Source organism: Artemia sp. Qi Xiang Cuo, chromosome 19 (genome assembly GCF_049724085.1).
Source record: "Artemia sp. Qi Xiang Cuo chromosome 19, ASM4972408v1, whole genome shotgun sequence".
In the NCBI taxonomy this organism is placed as follows: Eukaryota; Metazoa; Arthropoda; class Branchiopoda; order Anostraca; family Artemiidae; genus Artemia; species Artemia sp. Qi Xiang Cuo.
The window spans coordinates 39,940,793-39,964,467 of NC_142812.1; the positions used below are offsets into that span (position 1 = coordinate 39,940,793).

At 36.4% G+C, this 23,675-nt stretch overlaps 1 protein-coding gene across 1 annotated transcript in view; it reads left to right on the forward strand.

The window, feature by feature from the left end:
* The first annotated feature begins 1,745 nt into the window (after positions 1–1,745).
* Positions 1,746–23,675, forward strand: part of LOC148940836 (uncharacterized) — an 80,358-nt gene continuing 58,428 nt past the window's right edge. The window contains exons 1-2 of the mRNA XM_089105087.1: positions 1,746–1,900; positions 14,504–16,505. Of these exons, the coding sequence (XP_088961213.1) occupies positions 14,579–16,505 (1,927 nt within the window). The 5' untranslated portion in view covers positions 1,746–1,900; positions 14,504–14,578. The remainder of the gene's footprint in view (positions 1,901–14,503; positions 16,506–23,675) is intronic.

The following is a 23,675-nucleotide window of genomic DNA, read 5'->3' on the forward strand; positions in this document are numbered from 1 at the left end:
ACCCGGTACTCTGTTATAATTATCAATATATCCCCATTTTACATCTTCTAAGACCAAGACATTGACGAACATTCGTCAGGCGTCTCCTTCCGTCAAAATCTTTTTTGGGCTACCGCTTCTCATGTAATTTTTCGTTATGCAGTCATACCATCATGTGGTACTTACCTACCCCCCTGGATTCTCATGCATTCTGCGGACATGCCAAAGTAAGTTAACTGTCTCCTTCACGATGCATATAACCTACTTAGTTCACAACCCACTTTATTCGCAAATTTACCATTTTACTTGGTCTTCAGGCTTTCAGGTTAGTGCAGAGGGGGAAGGTTCCTTTGGGTCGGATTTTCTCCATCGAGTTCAGGAATTTTTGTTCTTCTTCCATTAATATGTGCTATTATTCCATATGACTAGTCCATTTTTTGTTGCCTTATCTGAGTTTGGTCCCTTTTTGAAATAACCCCTTCCAAAAAAACTAAATTTGTGCCTGTAAGCTTATTTCTAAAATTGTACTTAGACAATCCATAAATGTATAACTTTTCTAGAAATTTTCTAGAGATGTTCTTAAACCCATGGGAGGTGGCTTAATAATTCGCATTTAAACTTCATTAATGGAAAAATCCCGCTGACCTTTCACAAGATAAAAACAACATTTTATTTCTAATGGAACGCCCTTCTGAAAGGCAAGATATATGAAGTTAATCAAGGGGTTGCACACTAGATCGGTTCATCTGCATTAAAGGCATGGTTGTCGATCTGAACCCAGGATCGGGAGTGCATGAGAAATAATTGAAAGTAGAAGCTTTTCTGAGGTAGTTCGATAGCTTTTTAATGTTCAAACTGTCCGTTCAAGCTAAAATACCCATAGTTTTGAAAATACTAAGAGACGAATTGGTTCAGTATCAAAAGCTAGCGTATTCTTTTTTGCTTCAAAAACTTTACTTTTTCTGAATCTTCCTTAAAGGTAAAAAAGCATTTCCATCGATTCGGCTGTGATCTCCCAAAAGCTAGTAGGCTACAGACGTATTGGAGTTACAGAACTTAGTATCTGCAGCCAGCAGGAACCAGTGGTAAAGACGAGAGGAAAACGGATTTCGTAAAAGCTATTATGGAATTCTATATCCTCATCCATTTCTCCCATTTCAAAAATTGAAAAATCATCGTTTTCCAAATTTTGAAGAGTGCAGATTCTAGATTTTGGCAAAGGACAGTCGCACTGGGCTAAGCTGAAAAAGCGCATTGACAATTTTATTCTTATTCAAAATACATTGGTTTGTGCAGTGCAAGAAAGGAGGGTGATAACTTTCCGGACGTTCAGGAAATGATTATTGATTCGCGTTCCAGCTTAACCACCCTATACTTACGACGGCGGACAAACAACGTATAAAACATTCACTGAGAACTTGATCTTGGGTTGGATATGCCAAGTATGGTTATTTACCCTACTGTGTTGATTAATAACGTTTGCTGTGTTGCTAGATCTGTTCTGTCTTGTTCATCCATTTGACGATGCATCTTTAGACTGTAATTAATACCATCCTCATTTAACCTTGCAACTTCAGGCTGAATTTGTTTGAACCTTGTTGATTGCTAAGAATACGCGTTGATTATTATTTAGGGACTGTGCAACCCCTGGAAATCAATTGCGCGTACAAAGGTAAAAAGAGTGAAACCAAGCATTCAAATTTCTTATCTCTCCAAGCCAACTACTGATAAGACCCTTGTGAAATTGGTTCCTAGTTTTTGTCCAAAGAAACGACAGCTATCATTACCGGTGGTGTGGAACGACTTATTGATATGAGATGATTAATGATCCTCTTGTCATTTCAGTTGTGATTAGTGAAAATTTCGTTCGGGTCTGATTCCCACTGGTTTGAAGATGTAATTGCATATAATGCATTGGCAGGTACACACCCTCAGTATTTAATCTATATTTGTTTGTTGAAACCGTCTGGACTCTATTGATAGCATGGATTAGCAATATATGCGTCCCAGTGGTACGATAATTAGTGGTTTAGTAAAAATCCTCGGGGTTTTGTTTGGGATATTATGAAACCTCTTAAGATGAATCTGGGTGGTTTATTGCAGACTTGGTGGTTTAATTTTGCGCAGTTTTGACTCTTAAATATACAAATGCGTTTACCAGATTGGGTGTGGTTTACTCATGCGAATACGTCGAGGAAAACGGTGCTCCTATACTAAACGGACTCTTTTATATACTGCAATGGAAACCAGTCACGAAAAACCCGTTTTTGACGGGTTAATTCAAGACACCGCTAAGAGTAATACAATGTATAGCGTGGTTTTCATTGCGTATACGATATGTAAAATGTTTTTTTTTGGGGTTTAGGGGGGGGGGAGGTACCTAGGTTAGATTAGGTTACGTATTTAATATATGGTATTTTTTTTCCTCCCCCCTAATTTGCAAATATATAGCCCAAATTTGTCGTTTATAAACTATTGTATGTTCATCCTATTTTATCTATTTCATTAGCATTAACCAAGCTGGCACTATATAAAAGAGTCCGTTTAGTACAGGAGTACCAGGAAAACTAATAAAGGTCATCAAAATCGTGCCTTGCCCTCCTCTCCCCCCCCCAATGAAAAATGGATCAAACATTGATGGAAATCTCTAGGAATGTGACAAAATTTCAACGACTCCCACACAATTCTGGTTTTAATGGTATTTCTAGTTTGGCACTTTGCCACGTTCTAAAAGTGCCCTAATTACGGAAGAAAGTTACTCGGGTCGTTTTTGTGTATTACAATTCCTACACTTAGCCATAAACAAGGATACTTCTTGGAATTAGCCTATATTTTGTTTTTACGATATTGCCTCAATAAGTTAAGTTCGTTCGATAACAAATAATATCCAGTTATATTATTACAAAACTGTGAATGTTTTGTGCGTCTACAGATGCAAGTTGTCGAACACGTTCTAAGATAGCGAAAAGCCGCTGATCTGGAATCCATACCCTTATTTAAACAAAAAGTTGAATATTTAGCCTATGTTCAGCGTAAATGGGCAAACAAGTAATTTTGTCAGCCTTGCTTATAGACTAGGGAATATTTTTTTTATTATGCATCATTATCGTATTATTACAACATTGCATAATTGGTAATAAGAAACCATGTAATTTTTCAAGACACGACTGCAAGGGCCCAGGGGGAGGGGCTACGGCTTTAAACCTTCCCCGAAATTTTTGTCCGACTTATTAAAACGTAAGAAAAATGCATATAAACAAATTTCTGATGCGTTTTTAAAAGTGTTTTATTTTAACCCCCTCCCCTCCTCCAGAACAGAAATCATGGATCAGCTCTTGCAACACTGCATTTAAAATTCCCCCCCCCCCACAAAACAAAGCAACCAACAAATAAAAAGTTCTTTCGTATGGCACCTCATACTTCTTACCAATTCCTTCCACCCACCCAAACCTACAACTAAAAAGAGATAGTGGAGGAGGGAACAAGCGAAGTTATCAATAATCATATCTAGGAATCTGTTGTTTTTATTTATTGATATCATTCCTAGTTTTATATTTTAGTGTAGTTTCCCCCAAATCCTCTATATTTTCCTGGGGAAGTTTCTCGTCTTCAGCGAAACTCATTGCGGTATCGGTAACCTATGCGAGATACTGAATGTAGGGTGAAATGTAAAATAGAATTTTACACTAGAGCCACTCGAGAGAGCGAAGACACTGTCTCAGTCAAGATATGCTAGGAAAATAAAATGGATTGTAGTGGATGAAGAATGATACGGAATTTCAATACTAGACAACGATCGTTTCTCTAATTACATGGATCGGCCTATGTACGTTACAAATTGTTTGAAATTATTTTGAAATTTTTCGTTGAAGGACTTGTCGCGGGTATAAATGGATAGAACTGGGCATAATGCATAGAACTGGACAGAATAATTTTAGGGAAATTGTTCAAGGATTAGAAGAAAATATCTTTTTTTTTATCAAAATAGACTATAATATTGAAAAGATTCAAAATTATTTTCTAATGTATATTTTAAATTCTTCTTCTTTTCTTTTTTTTATCCAGCGGTATTTGGTCTTCCTTTCTGCGCTTCCTCTTCTTTATGTGTTATCAATAATAAGTGTTGATACATCACGTAATGTATAGAATCAAACAGGTTTTTGTTTCCTTTTTATATTACTGAAAGGAAAAAAAAAATCAATCCTGTTTTTTGCTTCTTTTTTTTTATCTAAGACTCTTTGATTGTTTGCAATCTAATTTGTCCCTGTTTATATACTATCCATTCACTTTAATACCTATCTATCTTAGTTCTTAATCGACTTCCGATTGCTCTCCACTTTTATAATTCCTCACATATATAATTTTTTCTCTCCTAGTACGTTTTATCTACCTTTCTCCTAAAAACGTTTTTTTTTTTCATTCATACGATTCTATATCCATTAGTTTACCATATAATAATTTCAAAATTCTCATTCTAGCTACCCACGGCGGCAAGGAGCTGCTCCCATTCATTAGGCTTATAACATATAACATTAAAATACAAAATTACAATCCATATACGTTTTTGTACTTTAAATATATTCACCTTTCTTATAACACTTTAAAACACTTTTCACTATATTTACATAAATAAAAGAAAAAATTAAAAATATAACACCATTTTTTTTTAATAGCCTACATCACATTTCAACACACTCTATTCTCGTTGGGCCTTGCGTTGTTAGGCAGCTACAATAATCCTCAAAACAATTCCCAAAAATCAAATACTTCACAATCCAGGTGAATCGTATCCCCCTCAACATATAAAATAAATTCCGCTAGTTTAAAAAAAATTCCAAACAAATATTAAAAAAAATTACCAAATCTAAAATCTATAATCTAAAAATTCATAAAATCCTATACTATAACTATTCAATTAGATTTAAATCTTACCTAATAAATAAACTTAAAAATACTGAACAAATCATGAAGCTAACTATTATAATCTGAAAATTCTAATTAAAGTCTAAAATCAAACACTTCATTAAAAGTTCGAAATATTTAACTTAAAATCTGCTCTTATTCAATATACCAAAATTAAAAACTCCATTTTCTCATCTTCTACCCAGATCCTTACCACAAAATGAAAAAAATAAAAAACATACAAATGTAAAACCTTAAACCCTTAAACCCTATAATTTTTTCTCAACTCTCCTTTTATTATTATTATTTTTGCATTTTTTTAACAACACATCCTTGCCCACCAAGACACAAAAACTATTCCCTTCTACTTTATACCAAACACGTTCTCAATTTTCTTAAGCAGAAAATATCTTAAGGAGGAACGTTAGGAGTTTTAGCGAAAAACTTAAAAAAAAGAGTAGAAGATAGAAGCGGTCATACTTCGGTGAACACGCGAGACATCCACTGAAGAAAAGAAAAGATCAAATAGGCATTACCTGATAATTCCTATGAGACGCTGAATAAACAATCGGTTTCTCACTCCGGGAACTATATTTAAACTTTAGTTTTTTGGGGCTTAGGGGGAAAAAAAGGTACCTAGGTTAGGTTAAGTTTTTAATATATGCTATGCTTTACCCGTTTCCCCTCTCCTAAGGTTCAAATATATAGCTTAAATTTGTTTCTAAACAATTATATTTTTATTATACTTCGTCTTATTTCATTAGCATTAACTAAACTTCACTTTTATTGTGTTTACTGGCTACTAAATAAGTGCCGAAGCGGCTAAGGAGATATGTTTATAGAACATTTGGAAAATGTGTTAAACATTGGTAAAAGCATTGAAAGTTTTACAGAGAAAAAATATAAGATTTTGATAATTTAGAAGCTACGGAAGATTTATCAAGGTAGGAGATTGATGGATAGGAGGATACCGTAGCAGAAGGATTGAAAAATAAGATCTCATATTGTACTGACCATATGATAAAAAAGTTGTGGAAATATGGTGGTTAGGACATTGACATAAGATGTTGAGAAATATTTAGTTGTTTTCTATAAAGGGGAAACACCTATTGATTGAAGGAGTTGAGAGCTTAGAGTATCTGGAAGAAAACGTTAATTAAGTACATTAGTGAGAAAGGTGATAATAGTATGTTTAGTAATTATAGAGGCACTAGTTTGGTTTCTGTTGCAACCATATTGCTTAGTTTGATTATGCTGATTAGACTAAGAGATGCTTTAGACATATTAAGAGAAGAGTAGTGTGTTTTTTTTTTCTTTTTTTTTAAGGAAAAAGTGTGGTTTGGCTAAACTTCTACCCTTAGATTAATAATTGAGAAGTGTCTGGATCGTCAAACCTCTAGTTGTGAATTTTGTCGATCATGAGCAGTCATTAGATTCAGCCGATAGAAAATTTTTAGTAAAGGCGCCATTCTTGCAGTGTACTAGATGAGTACGTTAAAGTAATTCATCGGATTGTCTTATTATCCCATTTTGTCTGAATTACTTTGATCGGCTTTGTCCCAAGAGCAAACGCTATGGACGAAATGAACAGATTTTGAAGGTTTGAAAATCAAGATCAGTAGGGATTAATGAGAAATAAGAGGTGATGTGACATACTGAGAAACTTTACTGAGCAGATTGGTCTTCGAATTAAGTTGTGTTCGAAGGAGTTTGAAAAATAGGAAGATAAGTCTACGGACTAATTTTTAGCATACTAAAACCCGCGGTAACGACAGTGATTAATATGGGTGCAGTAATATGGGTGCTCTGTAATGTGGGTGCTGCAAAAGGTTGAGGAAGATATGCTAGATGTCTGCTAAAGATATTATCGAACAACAGTTATAGGTACTCGTTTGAATGACTGCATCAAGCAATATACTCTACAAAATGCGGCTCAATTCTCCTTTCTAGGGGGATTGATTAGTCTCTTTGGCTGTTCACCGTAAGTCATTCCCCTTTCTAGGGCTATAATTAGTCTCTTTGGCTGTTCACCGTAAGTCAAACGAAAAGCAGGGCTTACGTGAATGGGTGGGAAGATATCAAAAGACTGGATTTAACTTAAAGGGAGATACTAAAGAGTGAAGCGCTGTACAGGTTGAGTGAAGAAAGACCTTCCGCAACTGTATTGCCGTCAGTTGGCTTGAGACTGAGACTAGTTACTTGTTGTAGTAGCTTTTAATAATCGTCGTAAAACATATTCTGTAGGCCGATTGCCACGAATTCAGCACATAGGTCAGGTAAAAATAAATGAATAGTCGTGCCTAATTTTAACTTCACATTGAATTCAGAATTGACTATATCTAAATATATAAAGGTCAAACAGCCATTTTAGAACGATAAGAAAGCCAATTTTGAAGTTTCCAGTTGCTTATCAGAGAGATGCCACTGGACTCACGGATTTATTATGTGTAAATCTTGCGATGTTCTTATCCAGAATGACCGATAATAAGGAAAATAAGCTAAACCGAGTAAAAAAGGGAAGACTATTTCAGTAAATTGCTGATTTTGCATAATCTTACAAATCGACTGTCCTCTGCCAAAACCTAGCATCTGTATTTTCTTTTCATGGTTTTCAGAAGAAAATAGTAGCCTAATTTTGAAGATGCACAATTTGCTGAAGAGGTTTTTCAAATCTGTTTTCTTCCTGATTTTATTAAAAATTGTCTACAGGACGTGGATACTAGGTTATGTCATTTTAGCATGTCTATACTAGGTTTTTACTGTGGAAAATCAGGAAAATTTGTTTTGTCCGCTGTAGATACCAGGTCGCATTTCAGAAATTATAGCAGATAGAAAAGTTACTAGTTCGCCATTGGTCTTGCCGTGTCAGGATTGGCAGAAGAAAGCCGAAACATAGGGCAGATAAGCAGTTAAGCAGTAAGATTTTCGCTAATTATATAGGTATATGTTTCATTGACTGAAAAGTGATAGTATTTGTTAGCTTTAACTTCCATTTTTGCTCCCTAATTTGATTGGATGATTTTTCCCCTCAAGTCAGGAGTGATAAATTCAAAAGTATCAAAAATATAGTGCTTACAAATTCATTAACTTTTTATTATTTGTTCAATTCTGGCTTCAGTTATAAATGCTGATATCCAAATATTTTTTTTCTTTTAAGGGAGGGGGTAATATCGTTCAGGTACAGCACTACGAGGCATTTATACAAGAAGGAGGATGTCTTAGGGGTGCTTGTCTATTATGTCGACTACACTCTAGAAGTGAGGTTAGGTTAATCATAATGAGATATACCAAAATCTGATGAAATATAATACTTTAGTAACAAAATGATAGAACCTACAATAGAGAACTATGGAAAGCAAGCCGCCCAGAATGCATTATATGAAATACCTAACCTAACCAACTCTGTATATTAAATATTTATTTAAAATATACCTACATAGTAGTTAATCTCACACAGGCTAAGCTAATTGTAACAATGCAGACAGAGAAACCGGTTTTATTCAGATCAAGAACTTGAGTTTGGTCAGGATAAAAGACAAGAACCGTCTTGGGTTAGATAGGTAATATTTCTCGTATCTTTCTTCGGTACTTGTTAAATATCCCAAAAACACTCAATAAGTTTGATCTGTGTAATCGGGAAAAACCGGTCTGTCTCTCGCATTCGGTGACAATCATCTTAGCCTGAGCGAGAGAAACTACTTGGCAGTTATATTTTAACTAAATATTTAATATATAGAGGTGGATCGGTAACATAATGCTTTCTGGGTGGCCTGCTGTGCGTAATTTTCTTTTGTAGTTTCCATAATGTTGTTTATAAAGTATTATATTTTCATTATATTTTGGTATATTTCATTATGATTAACTTAACTAATCATTATAATTAACCTAACTTCACTTCTTGAATATTTTCGGGATATTTAATAATTACCTTTGTTTCCCTTTAATATAATTTGTCGGTCTTCTGCTAGTGCTGAAAAATCGCCGCAGGGCTGAATTGTTTGTTGAAACACAACAGTCAGCTCTGCACCTTCTTCGCATCCTGTTTAAATCTTCTCTTTTGACCCCTTCTCGAGAAATCCTCAAAGACTGTAATTCTTTTTATCTTCCCTTTCAGTCTGCTTTTAGTTTTCAGCCGTTCTCTTGCCCCTTGCGAGCCAAATTATTAGGGACATGGACTTCGTCTGTTCGGAAGGCATGTTTAAGCCACCTAAGCTGCTTTCTGAAGGTACGCATACTGAGTGGGATCCAGTTAGCTCATTGATAAAAAACAGTGTTTGCTGAATCTCACCCTGAAATATTCCTTCGCCCATGCAGTTTGAAAGATCTCTATAAGGGTGGCTACACGGATCAAAAAAACTGAGAGATTTCTCTTCATAGGAAAACTCAATTTTGTCTATGCGTGTGTCGCTGTCTTTTTTTATGGATTAATTTTAAAAGCTTTTTCGACAGAAACAGTTGTTCAAAGAAAAGTAAAGAACACCATCAAACCCAAAATGAGCAAAATAAAGTCCAATAATCTTCTAACCGTAAAACTGCCACAAATCGCCATCAATAAACGAATTAAACCCAAAACGAACAAAAATTACAATAGATAACCGAGTCAAACTCAAAACGAGCAAAAATTAACATGAGTAGGGGCTGACAAACCCCATACCTTCTCAAGACCAGAACATAATATGCACTTTACTGAAAAAAAAATTACCGTGGATTGTCAGTTTAATATTCACATACTGGTATTTATTCCTTAAAGTTTTAATAATTGTTTGTCTATTAAAATCAAAAAAGTGAAAACATTTAAAATGTATTTTGTATTCAGTAAAGTGCAAATTATGTTACGGTGTTGAGAAGACATGGGGTTTGTCAGCCCTACTCATTTTAATTTTTGCTCGTTTTGAATTTGACTCGGTTATTTATTGTAATTTCTGTTCATTTGGGTTTCATTTATTTATCTGTGGTAGTTTTACGCTTGGAAGATTATTTGCCTTTATTTCTGATAATTTTTGGTTTAATGGAGTTCATTACTTCTCTTTGAAAAACCTGTTCTGTGGAAAAAGTTTTCTAAATTATTTTCTGTTCGTTTTTGACTCTTATATGGGAACTTGAACTTTAAATTTCCAATCAAATGCCCTTCTCTAAAGTTCACACAACCACCCCTTCCATAAAAACCTTATATGCCCCCGGGGCAAAATTTACAACCCTTGCCCCCAGACTGTGGGGTTGTGTCGGGTGAATTTGGAAGAATAGGCCGTGGGGAGGGGGGCTAGTTGCCCTCTGACCACTTTGATTCTTAAAAACGGCACTAGAACTTCTGATTTCTAATCCAATGAGCCCCCTCCAAAGTTTATATGACCACTGTTTCCATAAAAACCTTATAAGCCCCCGGGCATAACTTATAACCCTTGCCCTGAGGGCTCTGGGGGTGTCATTTTCTAGGACATGATTACTGGAACTCTCTGAACAAAATGGCTTACCTCAGTATTTGGATTGGGTGTATTTTAGGAAATGATGGCCAAGGGGGGGAGGCTGGTTGCCCTCCAATCTTTCGAAGTTTCTACGACAACTTCTATACGAAGTGCCCTGGTCTAAAAAAAAAAACAAAAAAAAAAACCATATTGTGCCCACATCGCTCTTCACTTTGGCAGCACTATTGCCCTGCCTATAACATTTTGGTGTTACTCTTTGTTACCAAGTTAATGTATAGATTTCTTTTTCTTTTGCAAATATAACGCCAACTTTGTCGGACTTAAATGCATGCTTTCACAGTTTCCCGAGATTAAACCTAATTTTAGGTACTTGCTAATTAAACGAAACACACTCAAGAATTACGCTTATTAGGTTAGATTTCAGAAACTGGTTTCATAGCCACGAAGACAAGTGATGGGTGATAGAATCCACTGGACTTGTATAATTTGGGCAATATATTTGCATTTGGTGGGTGGGGGTTAGGTTATGTTAGGTTAGGAGCGCTGTCCAAATACTTTATCCCTACCTCCCCCCCCCTAATGTGCAAATATATAGCCCAAATTATGTAATTATATAAACTAAAGGTTATATGAAAGCTATAATTTTGTAGGATTAACATAACTTCACTTCTTGTGTATATTTCGTTTGTTTAACAAGCACATAGTTTTAAACAAGAAGAGTTAAATCCGAGATTTGACTGTTCCCCTTAAAATCCAAGATTTTCTGCAAATTGTTCAAAGATCTGAGAAAAGGGTCAGAAAAAAAACTGACCCTTGTCAGAATAAAACTGGTCCCATATCTTCTGATCCTTTCAAATAGGCAAATTTAAGTAAAACTTGTGACTCATCATCTAAAACCAAGACACGTAGATGTATCGTATACAAGAACATCATAGAGAAGGCATACGAGGAAAACATCTTAGCCTGTGGAAACCAAAAAGCTAGTGGTTTTAAATTATCTAAATGAAGATTAGATTATGAGATATTTGACAAAAATACAGTTGAAAAATAAAAAAGAACAGAAAACTACTGAAGAGCGACCCAAAAACACCAATAGCAGAACGGTTTGATGAAGATTGACCCTGGTTGTGAAATGAATGATCATGCATTCGTGTGAGAGTTTATTTCATTAAAGACGCTTATCCGCTAATCTTCAAGAGTGAGTGCGGCATTTGGTAGGATATTGCGGGCGGTAAAGACATTGAAACCAGACTATACAGTTTGCAAACTAAAAAGAAAATTAATGTTTTAAGAACATATTTCAACCGCGAGTACAAGGCGATCGAGCAGAAAAAGAAGTCTGGAATGTCAGCAGATGACATCCCACAATCTTCCCTGTGGTACTACAATGATGAAGTGGTATTTTCTCATCAAAGCCAAATCAGTATTAGACTGCGTTTCACACACGGTAGAGACTTCACTACCGGACTCTGAACTGAACTAAAAATCATTTTGAAGTTGATTGAAGCATACGTCAATCGATCGACGGAAGCTTTTGATCAAAATGATTGACTGTCTCGGATCTCCTTAAGAAATACTCGAAGAACATTAATCAGTCTGTGTTGTAAATAAGGCTCATGATGCTTTCTCTTATGTCCTAATTTTGTTTTAATTTGGGAGCGTCGTTTATTTCGTTTTATGGATTTTATTCAATACAGAAGCGTCAATTCACGAAATACGGCGGGAACTGGTGGGCAAACGTACTTTCCGAAATCTAGGAGGAGGGTAATCCTGTTGTTTTTTTTTCGAATTGTCATTGAAAATACCAAAAAAAGGCATTTCCAATGAAAATACTCATAAAAAAGTATTGTCGAAATCTAGACACAGAGAGGGATTTTTGGGGGGATTGGACCCTTCTTCCCTAATTAACGCGACTGATTTGGCCTTATAACTTTCTTCTTCTTCTACTGAAGACGTCTGAGGAGAGCTCTTGACTAAAACGTTTTCATGGTTTTGTTCGGTTTTCACCGGCCAAGTGTTCCCTTGTTTATCTATTCTTGTGATCTTTTTTTCTTAAATAACATCTAGCTAGTGTGGCTTAGAACTTTTTTAGTAGATACACGCCGGTTTTCACGTTGTATTTTGTTTCATTTAATGGAACCAGTTGAATACAAAACGTGCAAAACTATCCCGTTTTGGATGAATACCAAAGAATTGCTTTCTGCTTTTGTCGGTCATTGTGTAAAGATACCTCATTTTAGTCAAGTCCGGTCGACGTAGTGCTTACCAGGCTATTTGAAAAATGTTGTTAGGCATAAAAGTTGGTACCTGCCAAAATCGATGACTAATTGCAAGTTAACTTAGATTTTGCGCAAGTTCGCTTGACTTCTATTACTATATCGCGCGGAAAAATGTTTTGCAGGAATTTCCGCATGAAATATAGTCTTGGTCTAAGAGCAAAAACTAGAGTGTTAAACATATTATGGATATGTTTAACTCTCCTTGTTGATTTTTTTGTCAGTCTCCACGTAACCGCAACAATTCATTGAAACATGGGGAAATATTGGACTTCATTCATCGAAAATATTTTGGAAAGTTTAGATAGTTCTCCTAGGTCTAAAATATTCCAGCTAGTAATGTTGACATCTAGTAGACTAATTGGAAATTTATTGCGATGAGACACTCCAGAATCTACAATATGGTTTGTAGGGCGGGTTGTACCAATGGCAAAATCTACCATGAAAGACCGAGATTGACATGGGGTCAATGACTGTCTTTTATGATTAAATCCGCTCAGTTACTTCTGTGGAGCTTTAGCCCATTTTTTGACTATTGGTCAACGTTACAAGGCAAAAAAGTATGCCCACAGATTGCTCCGATTACATGAAAGAGGAAAATGAAATGCAAAGGTAAGATTACTTGAACGTCAGCTTTGTCCGGTGCTGCACCATCATCTGGAACCAGTTCTCTGACCTTGTCATCGCTTCAGGGCCATCTGCCGGTTCCTTCAAGCAAGAGTTCAATAGATTTCTTTAACAGTGTGATTAAAATGGATATCAGTATATCGGGCATCCTTGGTGTCGCGAATTAGTAATCACGAAAAATAATTAAAGAAACATGACTTTTCTATATAGTTGTCCTCTAGGTTCAGAAAGCATTCACTGCAAAATTTGTCAGGTAAATATCCCAGATATAGTAATCGCTCTTGCTGCTTCGATTGAGTGATATTTCCATAATATCTAGTTATAGTCTCTTATTTACATGACCTTCAAAATTCCCAATTTACTGCCACTTTCGATGCAGAAATTTAACCTGAAATTTCTAAAAACTTGTCTAGTGTTGGGAATACGGCCAATGTGTTAATTCCTTACTTTTTTCCGATATCTAATTATTTATGTTTAATTCGATCATTTATGGTTCTACTGTAGAGTTAAGAAGACAGAAAGCGTTTGCTAGATTGGAGGAGGAGTGTCCGCAGCGGTTTGCGATATTTTCTGTTTAGTTTGCCCAGGGCCGTATCCAAGATTTTTTTTGAGGGGGGGGGTAGGGTTTGAGTATCTTCGACCGGACCGGACGAGTCGGAGAAATATGTTTTAATTCCTTAACTGAAATAGTCTTTTTACCAACATTTTACGACCAGCTTGCGAGTCGAAGAAAGATTCTGCCGAGCTACCGAGTCTGACCCCCCTACCAATGAAATATTTCTTCGAGTCATAAACTGGTCTTAAAAATGCAAGACCCTTAATTCCTTTAAACATTTTTTTTTCTAAGCCCTCTCACAACAAGAATCCTGGATGCAGCTCTGGGTGAATTATATAGAAAATATATGATATCTTGAGATTTCACGGAAGCACGGGATCGGAGCATCAGTGCCGCTTAGAAATTTCCCATGGGAGGGGGTAATGCTACCAGAAGCTGTCTTTATTACCAAGATTAAGATTATTTCTTGTTTTTCTCCTTCTTTACATTTTATAAATCTTCTATTGTTTTCCATGGAGTAAGCCCCCCAGGTATCCTTTACAGGCATCCATGGTTCAAAAATGCTCTCCATTAGCCTGAGCACGTTGCTGACCGACCTTTTATTAATCCCTGTTTACAGAAAGTCCGAAGATTATCATTTTTTTTAGGTTGTGATCCCAAGTAAATATCTCAGATTCCAAGAAAAGAACCCTTTTGGTTTCAAATGAAAATATGTGTCTAATACTAGATATATTTTACAGGTATTGTAAACTGGGCCACTATCTACCATCTTTCAAAATACAGTTCTCCGATGAAAAACATGCTGAGATGTAAAAATGTTTAAATACATTATCTTAATGTCATTACTGCTTCTTCCTCAATTCCGTGCCGATAAAGATTGGACATCCCAATGTCCATCAACATGCAAATGTAAATGGATGTCCGGGAAGAGGGTGGCACAGTGCACCGGAGCAGGATTTACTGCTGTTCCCAACACATTAAGCTCTGAAGTATCTTGGTTAGATTTAAGTGACAATGTGATAGATAGCCTGCCAGCATATGCTTTTAAAGATACTGGATTGGAAAATTTACAGAAAATTCATATGCGAAATTGTTCTTTAAGATTGATACATAAGGATGCTTTTAAAGGCCTTACATTACTCGTAGATCTTGATCTATCGAATAATAATATTAAAGGTTTTGAAGAAGGCACTTTGAAAGGAAATGAAAAATTGAGAGTTTTTGTGATGAATAATAACCCATTAAGAGCTTTAACGCACCGAGAATTTCCATATCTTCCATCGTTAAGACAACTTGAAATGCGAAACTGTGAAATCGAGGAAATAAACGCTAATGCATTCCTTAATCTCCGAAACTTGGAAATACTGGAATTAAGCTATAACAAGTTGAAAACTGCAAGTCCTGACATATTTGCCCCTTTGGAGAAACTAAAGGGACTAAATATAAAATATAACCCCTGGAACTGTGACTGTAAGTTAAGAGATTTGAGGAGATTCTTACTCGAGAGCAATCTGTACTCAAATCCGACCAGCTGTAATGAGCCTGAAAGATTGTATCAAAAGACATGGGACCAAATTGAGCCCGAAGAATTTGCCTGTCACCCTATTATAACAGTAATTGACCCTCATATTGAAGCTAAAGCAGGGACTGAAGTGACATTCTCCTGCCTTGTTAGTGGGAACCCAACTCCAGAAACAAAATGGATTTTAAATGGTAGAATTCTGGCAAATATGTCTCAAATTCCATATGGCGATCAGCTGTTTGTGATACACGAACAGGAATTTGGCATTACGGCTACAGATATGCAAAAGTGGACAAATTTGACTGTAAAAAATATTGATGAGCATGATGGTGGTATTTATACGTGCTCTGCTAATAATCCAGCAGGTGTTGCTGAAGGAAATGCGACACTTACATTCCCTGCGTCACCTGTAATTGTCATTTTTGGCAGAGATTCCGATATGGGTTTGTCTCCTCTATCTATTATTGCTATATCTATTGGGGCAGTGTTTTTTGTGTTGCTGATAGTAATTATTGTGATATTTTGGGTTTTTGCTTCTAAACGACGAAGAAAGAGACGACAAACGCAAGAAAAAACAATTAACGGTGTCATAGATCATGGTGAACACGAAAAAGCGTTGTTAGGTACTGAATTGACGGATTTAACAATCGATAAATCCCAGAATACGGATTATGAACGACTTTCGCAGAGTGACACTCGTATTTCTGTTACATATATTCCTGGTGATAAATATGATGAATTGCATAATGAAACAAATCAATCAGCGTATAATGGAGCTGGGCGATTAGTACCTGATCTTCTTGATTTGCCGCCACGGCGTGGTGATTCACCATCCACTGGATCTGGAACGTCTACCGCTCCAGATACAACAAAATTACCCCAGCAACCGCTCAGTGCCTCGCAGCTGGCATACTTCCCCACCCCTAAAGTATCAACTTTAAGTCACACGCCCAGTGAAAAATATATTGATGGCGTGATAGTTCCGGTGGCCCGTCCTGGGTATGTAACGCTTCCAAGGAGGCCTAGGCCGAGAATACCTAGCTGGGCCAGTGGTCCAGTTCCAAGTCCTGCTCCTTCTGACTTAATAAAAGTGGATCCTATTTATGATTCAGTTGGACCACGAACCACTGCGGATGGCTCTTCAACTTCTGCTCTATCGTTAAATAGGATTGCGGGTTTAACCCCTGTTTCTTCAGGACAATCTAGTATCAGTAGAGCAGGTAAGATTTTTTTATCTTTTTATGTTACTCCATTTTATTAAATTAAATATAGAGTGCTTCAAATGTCGGTTCACGAAGAAAAGATGACCAAACTGTTTGTTTATTTGACCGTTGCCAAGTCAATGGACGTGGGTTCTTAAGGTTTAATGATCAAAGCGTTTAATTGACTTTGTATGTTCATACGAATATAAAAAAAGGAGAAAAGAGTTGATTCCCTAATTGACGTGGTTTATTTTCAGTCGTCGGATACTAATAATTTTTATATCTTGGTCTGACCAATTCCAAGCTGAAATGTTCTATGCACATTCCCCATTCTTAGCACATACATAAAAAAAGCTTCCCATCAAATGATAGTCACACTAGAATTAAAACCGCCATGGCAATTTTTGTTGATATTTGTATGCTGAGTTAATTGATTTGGTATTTGGGCCACTCGTTTAATTGGAGTACGTTGGAATTGTGTCACTTAAACTCACGAGAATCGACACACTCTAGCAAACAGTGTTTTGATGATTAGAAGAACTATAAAATTTTATGTCTTACTCATGTGCAGTCTGTGCTTGATTTCTAGTTTTCTAATTCGTTAAGTTGGACTTTTTGGCACTATGCATGTCGGCATACTTTATCCCACCTCTTCCTCTTTTACAAAATTGTTTTGATTATTTTTACTTTTTGCCTAGTAGATTTTTTTTGTTTTCATTTTGGAAAATGAAAACCTGCAAAAACTCTCAATACCGTATCTCTTTATCGCAGTTGAATAAGTGTTTGTTTAGAACTTAGTTCTTCCCTCGCCGGTTAGTACATAAGACGGCAACGGTGCCTCTCCACGACGACCTCTGAAGATATTGCGGCCTTAAGTGAAGCAAAGATGTACCCGCCAGTGTAGCCTCCCTGTCAAGGTATAAACCAAGCGACACTTTCTGCCGTCCAAGCCTTCTAGTGCCAGGGGGAGGCCTACACCAAACTTCATGAGGAGCCTGCCATCGTCCATATGGATCATTTGGCCCAATACCGTCATGTACTACTTTGATTTCTGTCCACTATCAGTGATTGTTTTGTTTTTTCACATATGGAGGTGTTGGTAATCCTGCCAGACCAGTGGTTACCCAGAATGCGCTGGAGGCAATTATTTTCGAAACGTTGTATTCGTTTTTCAAGCTGTTTTGTCAATACCCATGTCTCGCATCCATACATTAGTACAGAGAGGGCATTGCTAATTTAAGAGTCGGAGTTTTCTTTAGAGAGTATGGAGTTTTTCCATACTTTACCTAGTTTGGTAAAAGCATTCCCTGCACAAGCAATGCGTGTAATAATCTCTCGCTCTAGGCTTCCATCAGAGTTTATGAGGCTTCCAAGATACTTAAATTCTGTAACCTTCTCTAGCTCATCAGAACCGACCATCAGTGACCGTCCCGGCATTGAATTAACATTGTTGCGCATGACTTTTGTTTTTTGGGTACTGATTGCCAATCCAGCTCTTCCGGCTGTGTTTGCGTAGTTCTGTGAAAAAAGACTATGAAACGTATTTTGAGATCATCAATAGCCACAAGATGCTCGTTTAGGCTACAGGGAAGGGGGCCCAGGCTGGCTCAGATCTCTTTAATCTTGTAGTTTTTTTAAGATATTCCAGTAAATACATATAATTTTGGTATAGCTTGTCTGTTTTGAAAAATTTGACTTCTCCAACGCTGGCCGTTCCGTATGCATGCCCGAGCTGTCCCTTGCAGCGATATCATAGGTACAGATAAGGATAGTAGTGTAACTTGCTCTAGCAAAATTTATTGTTATATAATTTCTACTGTATAGTAGGTCGAGCCATTGTCCTTTTTTTTATCCGAGTTATTTTCAGGTACTGACTGTGAGGGATTCCCTCACTATTAACTTGCAGAACCACCAGATGTATTTTTGGATCTCCTTTCGGCTCATCAGAATTGAATTTTGTTCACTGCACAATATTAGCAATGATGTATGAAAGCTCAACGAAGGACTGACTCTTGTTTAAAAATTGGTCAGCTAATTTCCAATTTCCACTAGGCCCAAAATTCCGTGGTTGTAGGAAAGGGAGAGGGCAATCCAAAAAGCCTCTTAGTAATTAAATTATGTGATAACTATTGAAAATTGTGCTGAAAATTGCAAAAAAAAACGTTTGGTTTTGAGAGGACGCTCTTCCCGAAGTCCCTCCCGCGCTCACGTACGAACATGACTTCTCGCACACAATTTTTCACGTAAATATTTTCCCATTCAAGATATCATTTGCTAATAAATGTGGAAATATAAGGCTCACAAGAGGAGAAATCATGGTTGCCCCCTTAGGGGAAACCTAGCAAAGAACGAACTCTAGCCCATAGTAACCAAAAATTCGAAAACATGTTTTGAAAAAAAAAAGATGTGAAGTGAGGAAGAATTTAATTCAAGAACTTGCATCTAATAAACACGTGCTTGTAAGTTTCTAATCAAGAAATAGTAACAATTTTTACCGTAGACTGTAAGTCCTAAAGTTAAAACAACTATCGAAAACCATATTCTAACAGAAGTAGCGCCTGAATGTCTTTTTTTGCCACGAGTCTTTTCCCATGGCATACAAATTTAGACTATGGGAAGCGGCAGTGTCACTGTGACAAACATGAATAATCTCAGAAGTGAAACAGTGTAAAAATTAGGCGCACGATTTATTTAAGTTGATATGTTAAATACAAAACCTTATTAGATGAATTTCAGTTCCCTAAACTCTTGAATTAGGGAGGTAAGATTCCTCCCCCTTTCCATCATACTTGTAAACTTTTACAAATGTTTGGTTACAAATCAAATAAAAAAAAAGTTGAGTGTCCTAAATTGAAGCTGAATTTTCGGTATTGCAAGTTTTCGCCGTACAAAAATGAATTTTGGCAAGTGGTGGTGCCACTGTGACAAAAGAATAAGTGTTTCTAGAACATATATAGGGAAAGAATTTTGCACTCTGTTAAACATGTCTGGAATGACATGTTTAAAAGACTTGTTTGCGAACTTTCAGCTCTTTGACTGAGGGAGATATGGATCATTTTTCTATTTTTATTCTGGTCTTAAAGAGTTGGTGTGTAATCGTTTGACTATAAACCGAAATAAAAACAAGCTAAGTAACTGCACAGTTGAAACTATCATGAAAAAAAATTTTCCATGACATATGGCAATGCTGCCGTGGAAACAAATAATTATTTCAGAAATGAATTGACCTGGAAATTTAAAAGTTTAGCATCAGTCTTCGCTCTTCCTTAAAAATCAATATACAGAATTTCAGCATCCTGGCCGTTTAACCTGGGTAAGTAAAGTAAAGCGTGTGTGACGACAGAAAAGAATATTTTCATAAGATACGGTCTGCTCTTTACCTTGGTTAATTTCTCTGTGTTCAAGTTCGAATCTTCCTCTTTATCTCTGTCAAGAAAACTTGGTATTTTTCATTTAACTTATTAGTAAGAAAAAGAAACATTTTTATTGGAATTTTCCTATTGCCTAGTTTTTTCTTTGCTAACATCATGGTGAAAATATCTAAGAACGCATAAATTGTTAAAAGTATTAGACAGCGTGAACTTGATCTCATTTCACCCGATAAATAAAACACCGGAATTCTAAGGATTTGAAATTTACGTGATAGGCTGCTAAAGGTTAGAATGAATTCGGAAAATAAATGACTTTGCAATCATCAAAACGTCATTAGTAGTAAAGAAACATTTTCTTGGGTTTCCTTCTTTTTGACATGGTAAATGAGAAATGGAAGGATATAATGCATCAAGAGCAGGAGTAAGATAAACATTGAAGAAATCTATCAATACGTGCCCTGTGTTAGCAATAGTGATAGTAACCTAGTTGCATAGAGTAAAATCAGTTTAGTCTCGCTTTTGTAACTTCGTGATTCTAGTAATATACGAATGGCTGGAACATGAGTGAGAATTTGTTTGGAGAGAAAGAACAATTTCAGAAATTCACAAAACAATATAATTATATGGAAAATATAAGATAATGCAGGAAAACCTTGAGGTTCTAGGGAACAGGAAGGACCCAAACCCCCCTTAAATCTATGTGCATCATCGGACAATTGACACAGGGACTCATTGAAGTACACGGGTCAGGTCTTGAAGTACCTGGAAGATTTTTGCAATATGACTCTGACATGTAAAGCTCGCGGTTCGGCCGTTTTCATTTAATGACTTGTTTATTTACGCGAATATGACTTGTTTACGCGAATATTGATACCCTCAAATGTACTATACTTTTCTACAACTTTGCTGCATAGGTATTTAGTCTGATGCATGAAACAGCATATTTGTAGGTCCAGGACTTTGCATAATTCGTATTATAATTATTTTCCACAAAATTCTCCCTGGGAAGACATCCTCTGACTGGTCATTGGAAAGAATTTATCCCCTTCCCCTCCGTTTGCAGCACTGTATAAAGATAATTAGCAGTAAGTTCACCGAAGATGATTTATGACTCGTCATTCTCGGTGCGAACAAACAGCTCCTCTCATTTGATCTGCCATCAGCGGTCCAATTACCCTGGAACACGTATTTTGGCCGAAACTTTCTTAAAATGCCTTTGAAACCAACTCGAGATTTCGAAACCTACTTGTAATTCCTAAAAACATCTAATAATAGCATTGCACTACTAATTACCGATTTTCATATATGTATTGGAATAAATTAATTCAAAATTAGTTTCTTTAAAATTTAGTGTTCCAACGTTGAAGCCAAGTTTCGTGTTCAAGAAAAATCTGACTTGTCTACCCGGGAAAACATCTAATGTCGCTTATGTTTTTACGTTCTCCGGAGCACTCGCACCTCGGTCAGGGTTTTTGTAATGGGTGAGATAGGGGATGATCATATTGTCTAATATTTATATTTAAAGATCGTGTGGAGTATCTTCTCGTTTCCTCTCCAAATTCTGCTTTTTGAAAATTCAAAAGGCCAAAGAAAACAGTCTCGGACGAATTTTTCCTGTAAAAACAAGGATATACCCTGATAAAATTGTCTATGTTTTCTGCAAAAGCCAACCATATTTGAAAGGCTTTGTAGAAGTGGTATCTTCGTACTATTAAAGCTTAAAACAGGAAACTTTCCCCTCTGCGTGCAGAAATGACACGGAAGATTTTATTACGTGCATTTTTCTTTCCTTTTGAAATTTTGATTTTATATAAGAAAGAAAGAACATAGTTTTTTTGTGTGTTTTCTACAAAAGCTGGCGATGGTTGAAAGCTTCTCTGCAAATGCTACCTTTATACCATTAAAGGTTAAACCACGTCCAGACATGCGTGCAGGCGGGAGGAGAGCTTTGGGCCGGAAGCAAAATCTCGAAATTTTTACGATATTTTGTATAATTAGCTATATTTTTCATCGGATTTGCCCACTATTGGCGTATGTTTTAGGTTTAACCCGCTAAAATAGGCCTGGTGTTTTCTTTCTTCGCAAGTATTTGCTACGGTCCTCCTTGGGTTTTGAGACATGAGTATGAAATTTTGGAATGGGAATTTCATCCACAAATGGCACGGTTTCAAAGTCGTTTTATATTCCTTGTTCCCATAGCTTTACGTGAAGGGAGGGGGTTCCTAGTAGTGACCCAGCACAATTTCCCTCAAGGCCGTATCCAGGGAGGTGACCCCCCCCGAAATGTTTGTCCGACTCGTGAAAACGTAACAAGAAAGAATATAAAGAACTTTTTGATGTTTAAATTTTCTTTACCCCCTCCTCCCGAAAAATATCCTGGATACGTTCTTGATTTCTTTCAAGAAATTTAAACATTGTGGTTTGAAAATTCACCGTTTTTCATGTTGCCTCACTTCTTGGAAAAATGCACCAACGTCTTCTCCCTCTTGATTTCTATACAGCTTTACTTGTTTCCCAGATTTCGACAAAATTTAATTATTACCATTAATGCTTTCGTCCCATCTGTTTCGATTGAAGCCAGTTTTTATATAATATACAGTATTTGTTGAGTGTCAAAATCCTTACAAAAGACGGCCAACCATAGGTTATTACCAAGTTGCATTCGCTTGTTGGTTTCTGGGATTCTTCTTTGTTACCGTACTTGAACTGCTATCAACTACCTGATCACAAAGGATGTGGCTATCATAATCGGAAATCTGCCCTTTAGCACATTTGGGTTATTTTTAAATCCAGACAAAATGAAATCCCTTTGTTATATTCATGATTGAAGTAATTCCGACTTGTTTTATTTGATGTGAAATTTACTTTCAAATTTAAGAGGAAAGTTTCTAGCATATATTAGCATACAAATGAATAGGAAACAGAATTTAATTAGCGAATTATTCCATGTCGAAAGGCTGAAAGTGTTTAGACACAGGTTTAAAGAAGGAAATTTATTGATTATGGTGATGAAGGAATGGGCGGAGGACCATGAATAGGTATGAAAGTGGGTTGGGAAACTAGCGATTTTGTGGGAAGTAATACTTTTGTTGTTGACTGTAATTTATCTGCGGGACCACGGAGAGCTATGCTCTACTCAAACTGAACAGACTATTATGTTATATAGACGAGGTATCCTAAAGAAGGTCGAGTTCTATTCCTTGATCATACTGGAGACGTTGGAAGATACCTGGAGCCTTCAGCGACAACCTTCCATCATAACGGTAGGAGAGTTGAGTAAGATAATTCACCTTAAAGTAAGTAGGCTTAATTGCCGTGATTAACCAGGAACGTGGATTTTTGTTTCTCCTTCAAGTCGGAAGAGTTAAACTATGCCACAAAATCGCCCATTAAAATAGATGCTGTAAGTAGTAATGAACCAACTATAATTCAGATAAGGAAATGGTTCTGCCTATTGTAATCTTACAACTAGTCTATAAAAAAGTAGTTCTTAATCAGAACTAAGAATGTGTATAGGCCAAATATTTTAAATGAAAAAAATGATCGATTATTCCTTCCTCCAATGTATTATTCTAATACTGATTTGATTCAGTGGTCTGTCATTTGACCCTCGTTTGGGGTTTGCAGGATTCAGTGTGTCTATGATACAACAAACGAAACACTATCCACAGTGACTATGAGTTCTGCTTGATCTGCTGGCCGGTTCGCCAAGTGTATCTCAAGTCGTTTGTCCCTCTCAAGGAGGAGAATTTCGTGGATCTGTTGCTGACACAGGTCGAAGAATAGTGCATTGGCACAGTATCGGAATAACAAGATA